This window comes from Rhynchophorus ferrugineus, unplaced genomic scaffold (assembly GCF_030347505.1).
Source record: "Rhynchophorus ferrugineus isolate W39M unplaced genomic scaffold, kcgeb_rfMv2 rfM9, whole genome shotgun sequence".
Taxonomy (NCBI): Eukaryota; Metazoa; Arthropoda; class Insecta; order Coleoptera; family Curculionidae; genus Rhynchophorus; species Rhynchophorus ferrugineus.
In genome coordinates this window covers 1,405,769-1,418,149 of record NW_027472588.1, presented here as the reverse complement: position 1 = coordinate 1,418,149, position 12,381 = coordinate 1,405,769, and the positions used below count along the sequence as shown (strand labels likewise).

General features: G+C 33.5%; 2 protein-coding genes across 2 annotated transcripts; both read right to left on the bottom strand.

The window, feature by feature from the left end:
- Window positions 1–238: 238 nt before the first annotated feature.
- On the bottom strand, window positions 239–5,059 carry Jhbp2 (Juvenile hormone binding protein 2). Its single transcript, XM_076414030.1, has 5 exons — window positions 4,850–5,059; window positions 3,347–3,590; window positions 3,160–3,293; window positions 569–721; window positions 239–510 (listed from the first exon to the last, which is right to left on the bottom strand). Exons 1-5 carry the CDS (start codon window positions 4,914–4,916, stop codon window positions 356–358), a joined length of 753 nt encoding a protein of 250 aa, XP_076270145.1. The 5' UTR covers window positions 4,917–5,059; the 3' UTR covers window positions 239–355.
- Window positions 5,060–7,328: 2,269 nt separating this feature from the next.
- On the bottom strand, window positions 7,329–12,381 carry LOC143202471 (circadian clock-controlled protein daywake). Its single transcript, XM_076414032.1, has 4 exons — window positions 12,221–12,381; window positions 9,225–9,409; window positions 8,986–9,166; window positions 7,329–7,678 (listed from the first exon to the last, which is right to left on the bottom strand). The coding sequence occupies exons 1-4, from the start codon at window positions 12,297–12,299 to the stop codon at window positions 7,377–7,379; spliced, it is 747 nt and encodes a 248-aa protein (XP_076270147.1). The 5' UTR covers window positions 12,300–12,381; the 3' UTR covers window positions 7,329–7,376.

Below are 12,381 nucleotides of genomic sequence, written 5' to 3'. Positions count from 1 at the left end.
TTCACATTTTAATTAAATATTGATATCAACAATTAAATATTGTTAAGCACAGATACATGCATATTGGAGCTGAAAAAATAGAAGAATCAACAGACAATTTTAAACTAACGACAAATGTGTAAATACGAAGAAAAGATCCAGAGATTTTATAACTAACTAGTAATATCATAACTATCAGAATTTATTAGAAACCAAAGAAAATAAAAAATGGACACTTTCAATAATGACTATGGAATTATAACAATATTATATATTAAAAACTATAGTTCATCTAATTCTTACATACATTTTGGTATATTTATTTTAAAATAAATTATTATCATATATAAAAAATATCTACACTGGCAACAACTGTCTACTCGTCCGACAAAAACGCTTCGTAAGGAACTTTATCGAATAAATTATTGACAAAATCACTCATCAGCGCTATCAATTTCTTCTTGAGATGAGGCTTCATCTCCTTGAGGAGCTCCTGCGAGTTGCTGTTGATGAAAAGATTCAGTGCGGCTTCTGGAAGATTGAAGACACATTACAGGTTGTCGGTATGTGGATTATGGTTGATACTTACGAAGAACGGCGTTGCCATTGTGGATGCCGTCGACTCCCATGCGAATGTCCTTGACGCTGAAGTCCATTTTGAGCTGTTGGAGGTTGAGGTAAGTGAGACCGTCATCACCAGGAGTCCTGCTAGCTCGGATATATACTTTGACTTTTACGCCCTCTGCAAAGTTATATTATCATTATTTTACGACCTCACGAAAATTACAACAGGCAAGTGACAATATAAATAATTGGACACAAGCTTGGAAAATAAAAATTAATGAAAGTAAATCTGTGCATGTGCAGTTTACCTATAAACAGACCGTACAAGCATCAATAACACTAAATAATACTATCATTCCATATAAGAACAATGCTAAATATCTTGGAATGAATCCTGATGCAAAACTTCACTTGAGGGAACATATAAAGAAGAAAATAACTGAAATTGAAATAGAGGAAAATGTACTAGCTAATTGGAAGCAAATCAGAATTATCAGTACATAAAAAATTGATATTATATAAGCAAATAGTGAAACCTATATGGACATATAGAGTTCAATTCTGGGGATGTTCTGCAAAGAGTAACATAAATACAATACAAATTTTTCAGAACAAAGTCCTGAGAGTTATTGTGGGTGCACCCAAATACTATAGGACTGATTACCTACATCGAGACCTTTAGATACCCGCAGTAAGTCAAGAAATCAAGAGAATTGTAAGGGTGCATGAAGAAAGACTCCATTCTCATGAGAATATTGAAGTATTGCAGCTTTTGGATACCACCAGAACAGGACACAAACCATCTGATCTTGTATATAATAAAAAATACAGCACTGACATGTATAAACATTATTTCACCAGAGACTGAGATAGGGCCGATGGGTCCTCCTAGTTATATACCTAGATTTAAGTTATCGTAAAAAGACAAATTGTAGACAACGTAATAATTAAATAAAAAAAATACTTTACGAAATAAAAGTGGTGTTTTTGTTTAAGTGATATTTCAAATATTGTGGATATTTTTCTTGAAAGATGTTCATGAAACCAAATATCAACAACCGTCAAGTTTTGGATTAGTAACCAAACTAAATCATTATACAAGAAATCAAGCCATTCTCTTTGTTAAACAAAATCTTAAAATTCTATTGAAAGATAAATATTGAGTTATTTCGTCATTAAGAAGTCGCCAGATAATTAGGATCTGTCTAATATGAGATGGAAAATATCAATAGTAAAGAAGTGATTAAGCAGAATGAAAATAAACTACCTAAATTGAAATAATAAATATATATTAACGAGAACATGTTTAAGGATCTGAATAAAATTCAAGAAAAAATAAGAACGAAAGCAAAGGAGGAGAGAAAGAACGACAAAACTGTAAAGATAGAAAATCAGAACCAGATAACAGATGGAGAGATGTGCTCATCGAACAACATTCATCGTAAATAAATTGATTGGGGAGAGACAAGAAGATGATAGGAAAGAGATATTCAAGAAAAAGTTAATGCCAAAAAAGTAGGAGTAGTGAGGTGATCGAAAATAGGGGAAAAACGAGACAAATTGACAGAAAATGCGCAGAGAATATAAGAAGAAGGGACTGGAAAGAGGAGACTTCGAAAACCTCCTTTCTTTCATAATTGGGTCAGTTTTGAACACTCCATTATTGTAATGTAGAAGCATTTTTCCCTACCACGAGATTTCCCATGAGTTAATTGACAGCTTATGTCGAACTTCGTTCTTTAGAACAATAAAACTTCTTGTATAATAATTAAAAACTTTTTGATGCAGTTGAAAATTGTACACTTTGTAATTGTAATACATATTTCTTATTGATTAAGTCAAAACGCCTAAAAGTCTCTCGTTTAAGTAGAATGTATGATAAAGTGATATTACTATCTTGCCAACCTAACAAGTCAATTGAAAAGTCCCCGGCCTGACACATTGATGGCACTACTAGAATTAAATCCATATGTCTTTTAGTTAGCCTTAACCCTCAAAAGTTGCGTGTATTAATTTGAAAGCTTTCGGATCATTAGTTTGTAAATTATAGCACTTTGAGTGAAACAACTTGTGCTATTGTGAAAAAACTGGATAAAAAGGAATTTCGCGTGTTGATAAAATATTGCCCCAGGAAAAACTAACAATCAAGGATTGGTATGCTAAGTTTAGACATGGTGAAATAAGCACCAAAGACGGTGAACGCAGTGGACACCCAAAAGTGTTTGTTACCAACGAAAACATCCACAAAATGATTTTGAATGGCCGTAAATTGAAATCGAATGAAATAGCAGACACTAAAGATATCAACTCAACGTGTACATCATATCATTCACGAATATTTGGGTATGAGAAAGCTCTGTGCAAAGTGGTTGCCGCGGGAGTTTACTATTGACCAAAAATAACGACGAGTTAATGATTCGGAGCAGTGTTTGATCAAGCGCAATAAACCCGGGTTTTTGCATCGATATGTGACAATGGATGGCTCCATAATTTCACTCCGAAGTCCAATCGACAATCATCCGAATGGACTGCACACGATTTTGGCAAAAAATGTGTTTTACTATGGTAGGTCGGGGACTTTTCAATTGACCTGTTAACATAGCACTATAAACCTACCGTATTCGCCCCAGTAATTGCCTCCTCCTGAAGCCTGAACGAGGATCAATACTCCACTGGACTCGTACATAGCCCTAGCCGATATTTTCGGAATGTAAAACGTAAACTGAAACTGGTTCGTTGCTATGTCCGACCTGAAAAACCCCCCACGATACAGTCCTGCATTCCTGCTGGCTATTTAACTCACCTGACGGCGGTGATGGTACAGTTACTGACTCCGTACGCCTCGATATCCTTGAAAATCGCTCTGTATCCATCGGGTCCGGTACCCAGGGCTAACTGTATCTCGTCGATGACAATGGGTTCGGGATTGTGCACGTTCAGCTGGGGTATACCGCGTCTGATGTTGGCGACGAGGTAATTGGTAGACTGTCGGATGCATTCGTTGACTTCAGGATTGTTTGTCGAACATTGTTTGATGTAGTAAAATGCTAAAAAATATTGCAAACATTTATTGGTGTTTTTTTTTAACAAAATGTGGTTTGCACTAATTATTTCTCATTTATTATCAAAAAGAATATAGTGTAATAAAATATCATACGAAATTTAAAAGTAAAGCTATGTTCTGGTTTAAAAATTTTAAGTTTAGACCTTTAACAAGAAGAAAACTCTCTAAATAAGCCATGGGCTTCAAAGTTTTTGCTTAATGTTAAATATACGATAAGAATTATTCAACTAAGTCTAACAAGTGATAGTTGGTCATATAGTTCAAAAATCTTTTCATAGTTACCTTACACAGCTCCGAAAGAAGTGCACTATTTGGCAAGAAAAATTCAACATCTACCTGATATCACCTCAAGTAATTTGTAGAAATTAAAATTAGCATTTAGGGGAAATAATTATGAATCAAACATTGGAATAACCATGACTTAATTCACACCAAGAGACCCATAGAATATTTTTTGAGTTATTATTCTAGCAACTATTCAAGAAATCTTATATTTGCGTAACATCAAAACATATAACATAAAGAAATATTAGTTTGGAATTGGGACCCGAGGGACAATCATTCCGGAAGAAGAACCTCTTGGTTTCATTCTTCTAGAAATAAAAAAGAAATATGGTGTTATACACATTGGAAGAAAAGAAATGGTCGATAAAAATAGCTGATCTTGACAAATTTAATGAATCTACTAACATATTAATTATTATTCTTTTGAGGAGCTCATATACAGAAAAAAAAAACTCATAAGTTCAGTTTCAACTGAAATATTAGTTTTTATTCGAAAGATTATGTTTTGATATTTACACCAAATTCAATCAGTTTGTTAAAGGAAATAAGGACCGATTGTGTCTGCAGCAGAAATGTGATGGTCCCTGGTCATCATGCTGAAGATTGCTTTCAGTATGAATTCACCATTTTGGTTGCATCATCGAATTATTAAATTATTGAAGGAGTATCTTAAATAAGTTTATCAGAAAGTATATTGTGCAATAATATTGGGTTGTTATGTCGTAAATTTTCTTCAATAATTCACCGAATAGAAACTGGCTTTCGAGCTGGCTTTCACCATGTATCAAACAGAGTTATTCTCGTTGAAAAACACATATTAGGAGGTTGAAAAACAGAAATATATTGGCATATCTGCTCTGGAAAACCCGAAATGAAAGAAAACTGATATTGTCAGGTATTACAAAGTCATGCTTTAGCAGATGTTGGAGCAAGTAAAGATGATAAAGATATACTTACGATTCTGGGACCAAACCGTTGGTAGCAGCATCAAAAGTCCCAACAAGATCGCGTCGGGATACCCCATGTTGAAGCCAAGAACTATCACGGACCAGCACCAGCGAAATTCTCTTCTTCGTGGTCGAGTTGTCACCGTGATACCGCGAACGATGGTTTCCTTTCCGGCTTTCACGGCTGACCTCGAAAGAAATAGCCATGACCGAGACCAAGAGGACCACTGATGGGTTTACTGTTAATCATGGAGAGGGGCTGCACACACACGATTCAGTGCCTGTACGTACCGTTACATTTTATTGAAATCGAATTTCAAACGTCGCATACCGGGCGCGATCAACATTGTCCGATTTGTTTTGGGTCCGAAGTCCGTTGGATGTTTGCGAATTTAATTGGATTGGCAAGGAAGTGATTGCGGTACCATGTTTTTAATTAATTACATCTGACATTAGGTATGCCTAGTATAATCTTAGTTTACAAATTAATTATCAGGATTGATTGATGTATTTCACAAATTAAAATAAAACCAAACTACTTAATCTAATATTAATAATAACATTTATACACTATACAAGAGCGTGTGGTTTGATTTGCTTCAATCTTCTGATCTACTATGTGTTTCCAGTAGCTATTTTGCTTCCACTTTGCTGTGATATAGCAACCTTATTTCATATTTTAAGGCGAAATCTTAGATCACTTTGTATCTCTCTCTGATTTCGAGGTCATAGTGCAACTCTTCGTTCGTTACGTAGCGATAAGCATTGGTAATTAATCGTAGAAATTTGTTTTGACTGCGTTGGATTACCAGTTGGTTTGATGTTTTAATGCAACCGCATATTTCCCACCCATAGGTAGCTTTTATCTACCATCGGGATGGATGTCTAGGTATTCAGCTGATTCTGCTTGAGCAATCAAGCCATATAATTACATTTAAGCTGTCGTTTCCAACCTCTAGTACATTTGTAGATCTTGTTGACTGCCAGTTGTACTTTTCCTACAATCAGTCTTAAGTAGACATATATTTTTTGCCATGATAGCTGTGTCATCAGCAATTGTTCCAAGTACTGTTCCCTTTGTTGTTAGGATAGCAGATATAGAAGTTGTCCCAAGATACTACCCTGGAAAACATTGTGGTAGTATGAATATGTAAAAAAATTACGCGATTTGGAGATTGTGAATTAATTTTAAAAGGTGCTGGACTTGAAGAACATTTTTTATTTATATACATAAAACATGCAATATTATTACTATTTTCTACTATCTAGTAAGTTGTGTGAATGCCTGCCAAAATATACAAAATTCTTGAACTTGACCAAACTAACATTTATTTTAACCAATGTAGTAATCATTTATCATAATCATCATCAAATTAATCAGCAACTCTTAAATATCAAAATATATATTAGATTTAATGCTGATCAAATTATTGGAAGAATGCTGGCTGTAAACTGCAATGACAATAACAGAAGCAGAAGCAATTAAATTGGCACCAATAACAAATAGATCAAAGGTATAAAGGCAAGATCAACACACAGGCGACTTTCCTTTGGAAATTTTGTTGGACATCTTATGTAATATCCCGTTTTTTCTATTTTTATATAACATTTTAAGAAAACTTGTTGGTAACATATCAATTTAATAGGATTTAATATAAACGTTATTTGTTCAAAAACCAAAACAAAAGAAAACTTTTGTTTCGCAGGTTATGACGGTTGAAATTGAGTACATTTTTTTCAAAACAATTCTGCTCTAGCGCAGGAATCAAACTCCAAACTTCTACATCAAACTTCGAGAGAGAAAGGTTTATTCTTTGTATCTCAGACCAAGTGTGGAAGATCATTGCTTAATCAAAATGCAATTTGTAATTGTAATTTAAGTAACAAGGGTTGCACTAAAATCTACATCAATAATTGAATTTGGTATATTCGCACATCCTTTGACTTAACCTGTCTAAATGGAGAATATTGCTAGAAATTCAACATTGGAATCGGCAACTGTTCAGTTAATATTAGAATCTCCAAAAGAATTAGAACTATGTGTAAATATAATGTTTAATCGAAAGGAAATAAAATGAGAGGTCTCAAAAACTGAAAATTATATCATTTCTCCGGAGATTCTTTTGAAACAAACGAATCAACTCCTTGATAGAGACCAAACAGCACCATACCAAAAAGATTAAGAACTAAGTGTATATACAATATTGCAAAAAAAATCATACATTTCTTTTTGTTATTCTGCTATTATTTGAATGTTATTTAATGATGCCAATCAATATTTTTTAAGATAATTAATGCCCCATCATCAGCAGGACAACACAAACAAACTTTTTCAAAAAATGGTTCTTCTCAATGGTGATGGCTTGCCATATGCGATGGTGGTGAATACTCATTCATTAGTTTTCTTGAAACATGTTGGCCATCATCAATTTGATCAGTTTTCAGCGGAAAATATTCGGAGATATAAATGATAAAAAACTCGAACAACATAAACTTAAATGTAAACTTTATTTCACGACTAAGACTAAGATCACAACTTAACTAACGAACAATTGTTTGACTGAATAATAAGAAAAGAGTTTGTTGACTATACCGAAGATGAAGTCGCTGACGACGCCTTGGATTACCGGCTGCAGATCGTTGATGATGACCTGAATGTTCTCGTTGATTAAATTGTTTGTTTTGTCGGTGATGTCGGTATGGTTTCCGAAAAGTTTATCCAGTACTACATGGGATTCACCTACGGTAGTGTTGATGGTTTCTTTCTCCCATTTTAAATGTTGTTCTCCGTTTTCGATGTAGGGGCTGCCTTTTAGTCCAAGGAAAACTCGGAAATTTGCTGAAAAATGCGAATCAGTTGTAGTAAAAAATTGATGATCATAATTATGATTATTACTAGAGTGGGGAACTATCGGCTGAAAACAGTCGAAATAGTCAAGATGTATAAATTCCTTCACGAATTTACTTTAAATACCTACTAAGCAAACTACCAAAAAATCATAAAACTATATAACATATATTACATATAAATCTATGTAAGCATATATTGGGTACATTTTCGTCAAGGTCGCGGTTACGACGACAGAGCCAGAACGTTAAAAATCAGTCGAATGAAACTAGTAGAACCAAAAATAGTAACTAAAAGTACGATTGAAACAGTCGATAGTAAGAAGTAGTCAATTACCAAACAGTCGATACTTTTTTAAATTTCAGTCAAGAATACTGGTTTACCACTTAGTGAATATCCATTCATATCAACTACGTCTATCTTGTAGCTAGAATCATTTTCTCAGAAACTGATTGGCGTAAGGATTTTGATGGTGGGTAACTAACAACAAATTAGATTTGTTTTGTTGGTAATTTAACTTTTTGTTTATGTATCAAAATTATATTATTATTTTTGTATTGTTTGGGTTCGTCACCGACTTCAAACTGATCAATTTGTAGTAGTTAAAATAATATTGTAAATAGATAAATAGGTTTAAGGTATTAAGCTAAATTGTATGTATATAGTTGAATATAAAATATGTATAGTAGATAGGTTAAATAAGTACATATATTTACTAAATAGTTCATAGTAATATGTACATATTTATGTTCTAATTTTGATTATTTTTTAATTTTTAGAGAGCTCTTTATTTATTTTTTAAAATTAAAATTTTTTTGTTAAAAACATTTTATTTTTCACTTTTTAGTGTTAGATATTTATTATAATTTGAGCGTTTCCATTGATTTCCCCCCTTCCCTCCAACAGATACTGATTTTGTTCAAATGGGACCACGTCGGAAGTGTACTTTCGAATAAAAAACGAATTTTAAAAATCGGGCGACAATTGACGGAGAAATCAGCAAACATACATTACAGCCGAACGTAGAACTTCCTTCTTTTTCGAAGTCGGTTAAAAAATGGTAATCCTTTGTGATATTGAAACTATCTATAACAGCGACTGTGACACTTTGAGAAAATTGTTGTTTTTCTCAGAAATATTCCATATTTTTCACTCAAGTCAATTCAGTCGTTCTCGAATTTTAGCGAGACTAACGAACAGCAATTCGTTTTTGCGTATATAAATTAGATTATTATATATAGCAATCTTTTTTTTGACTTGAATTAACACAGTAATAGTTAATCAAAGATTGTACTTACTGTAATTTCCATCAGCTGGTCCGCTTTCATCGAAAGTAACAACCAAGAACTTCCCATTCACACTGTAAGTAGATTTTATCCTCAAAAGTGGGAAGACAATGGTCAGGTTCACTTCATGATTCACCAAGTCTATATCGAACTGATCCAGAGCGAAATCACTCGCATGATAGATGTGGATATCCTGTTAAAATAACAGGGTTTAACAAATATAATCCAATCGATATGATGTAGTGTAAAACCTTGAAGGTGACTTTGACTTGATCCTCCTCATTGACACAGGTCGGGGGTATTACGAGAGGATCCAGAGCCGGTATGAACAAAGAGGGGACCCCTTCCTTCAAGTTAGGCCTTAAGGCTTCGATATTGGCTTCGACGCATTTGTGTATATTGGGATCAGTTTTATTGCACGGCGAGATATAAGAAGCTGGAAACAACCTGGTTATACTAATAAACTGGTTATAGAAAACCTGATGAGTTAATGATTTTCGCTTTAATATCAATAATAAAAATTTGAATTTAAATTAAATTAAAACGCGCCGTCCCCAAATGGGCAATTATCAGTAAATATCATTAAATTTATTTTAAATTAGTAAGGCAACCTTGAATGTCTCTAATATTATGAACAAATAGAAAGTTGTTGTAATAAAGTATATTTTAACGAACTAGTTCTTCACTTTCTAGTTTTTCTTTTTTTTTTAATAAATTAATAATAAAGTATATTAGGTGTTACGGAATCCCATTTGGATGAAATCTTCAGAGTTTGTTGAATACTTTTTAACCATAGTTCTTTACTAAATACATTTCTCTAATATACATTTTCAAATTGTAAAAGATAAATTTATTTAATTCAGTTTGTTATTGTTTTAATATACATGACAAAGTTAAATATCAATATAAAAATTGTTTATCCTTATCCATATCTGTTTTAATATACAAACATATATTACTTTATTTATTATTCCATGCCGATTCTCCGGACACTGCCCCAGGAAAATCAACCATCAAAGATTGGTATGCTAAGTTCAGACGTGGTGAAATGAGCACCGACGAAAGTGGACGCCCAAAAGAGGTTATTACCGACAAAAACATTAAAAAACCACAAAATGATTTTGAATGACCCTAAATTGAAATTGAATAAAATAGCAGACACTCAACTGAACGTGTAGATAATATCATTCACGAATATTTGGGTATGAGAAAGCTCTGTGCAAAGTGTTTGCCGCGCGAGCTCACTTTTGATCAAAAACAACGACGATTTAATGATTCTGAGCACTGTTTGAAGATGATCAAGCGTAATAAACCCGAGTATTTACGTCGATATGTGACAATGGATGAAACATGGCTCCATCATTTCACCCTGAAGTCCAATCAACAGTCATCCGAGTGGACTGCATACGATGAACTTGCTCCAAAACGTGGGAAAACGCAACAGTTGGCTGACAAGGTTATGGAATCTGTATTTTGGGATGCATATTGAAAAAATTTTCATTGACTACCTTGAAAAAAGAAGAACCATCAACAGCGACTATTACATAGCATTATTGGACCGTTTAAAGGACTAAATTGCCGAAAAACGGCCGCATTTGAAGAAAACGAAAGTACTGCTTCACCAAGACAATGTACCGTGTCACAAATCAGTGAAAACAATGGCAAAAATCCATGAATTGGGCTTCAATTGCTTCTTCATCCACCGTATTCTCCAAATCTGGCCACCAGCGACTATTTCCTGTTTTCAGATCTCAAAGAAATGCTCGCTGGGAAGAAATCGCCGAAACTATGATCGACAAATCGTACTACAAAAATGATATCGAAAAGTTGGAGGGGCGCTATAACCAGTATATCACCCTTTAAGGGAATTATCTCGAATAGAAAAATTAAATTTTGCTAAAATAATGTGTTTTACTTTGGTAGGCCGGGGACTTTCAATTGACCTGTTAGTAATTTAAACTTGTTAAATCATTGTTGATTATTGAAATCTAATGGAAATTAGATTTAATTAAACCATTTTAAAAAAGATTAGTGAGTGTTAGCTATTGAGTTAATAAATTTTGATCGAAGTTCGACACTAGTTATCATTGTTGCTGTTTAAACAATTACTGTTAAAATATGAACAAAATTAAGTCTAAATAAAATTTACCAATCACCATATTATTCCTATTTTTTCTAGCTTTTATATTTGAACTTAATTTGAACCGAAAACAGTATTATCATCTAATTTGGTTATAAGATTTTTTATCCAGAGCGAAACACTTTGAAAACAACCAAAAAAATCGCATTATTTCTGAACATATAGATCTTAATCATCGAAACCTTGTAATGAAAACTGTTAATATAACACGATTACCACGCGTCATCTCTCCGCCATACCTTGCACACAGACCGCGTCAGATATTGATTGTTATTCAACATTTGTTATGACAGACTACGTAAATAAACGACGTTTCACAATAGCACTGACATTAGCAGCTATTGGTGGTTCATTTTTAATAACCGATTTAATTGGTGTATTAGCAATCGAACCGCAAAGATAGATCGAGGTCGTTCAACTAAGAGCATTACAAAACCATTCGGCGTCACTTTCTCCATGGACCAAATATCGCCCCACCGACAGCTTCAACTAAAAATAACATCAAAACATTCGAGAAACAGAAAAAATATCGTCTCATACGTAAAATTTTCATTAGATTAATCGATAAATTATCATGTAAAATCGATATTAATGATAACTGGTAATATATAGTGTTTTGAAGTGATGGAACTTTCAATAACGTCCACTGTTATTCAGTAAACATTGAGAAATAATCATAGAAAGATTGATAACAACAATTCTCAGAAAGTTATTCAAGCATCATTATGTTCTCTTGTTCTTTCATTGCTCTGAGTCTAAAATGGTATGACTACATGTTAGAGGAACTATAGACTTTTATTTCTTTATAAAATCAAGCTGGCAGGCTGAAAATTGTTTTGAAAACTGAACTGTTTTAACATTAGGTCGAATAAAAACAACCATTATTCCTTTCTATCAATCTTTAAGAGGCTTTTTGTTCAATATTATTGAAATATTCGCTGTTATATTAACACCAACGTATTAATTAATAAAATATGGATGTTTTTGGTCGACTTTGTTCACACATAAAGTAGATTAAGACTATTTTCTACGTTGTGTTAGGTCAAGCGACTTCAACATATCGTTAATCGAAACTACAAAAGTGATAATAGTGTTTTGTTTACTTACGGAGACTGTACGATGACTTGATATCCGAGGCAGCAGCCAGACATAAGCACGCGGCTGTTATCAGTGCGTGGTAGCGCATGGTGACTGTTCGAGATGCGGATGACAAATACCTTCGCACTGAGTGCTCGAAGAAACTGTGGTGTGTTTAGTAAGAAAAACAG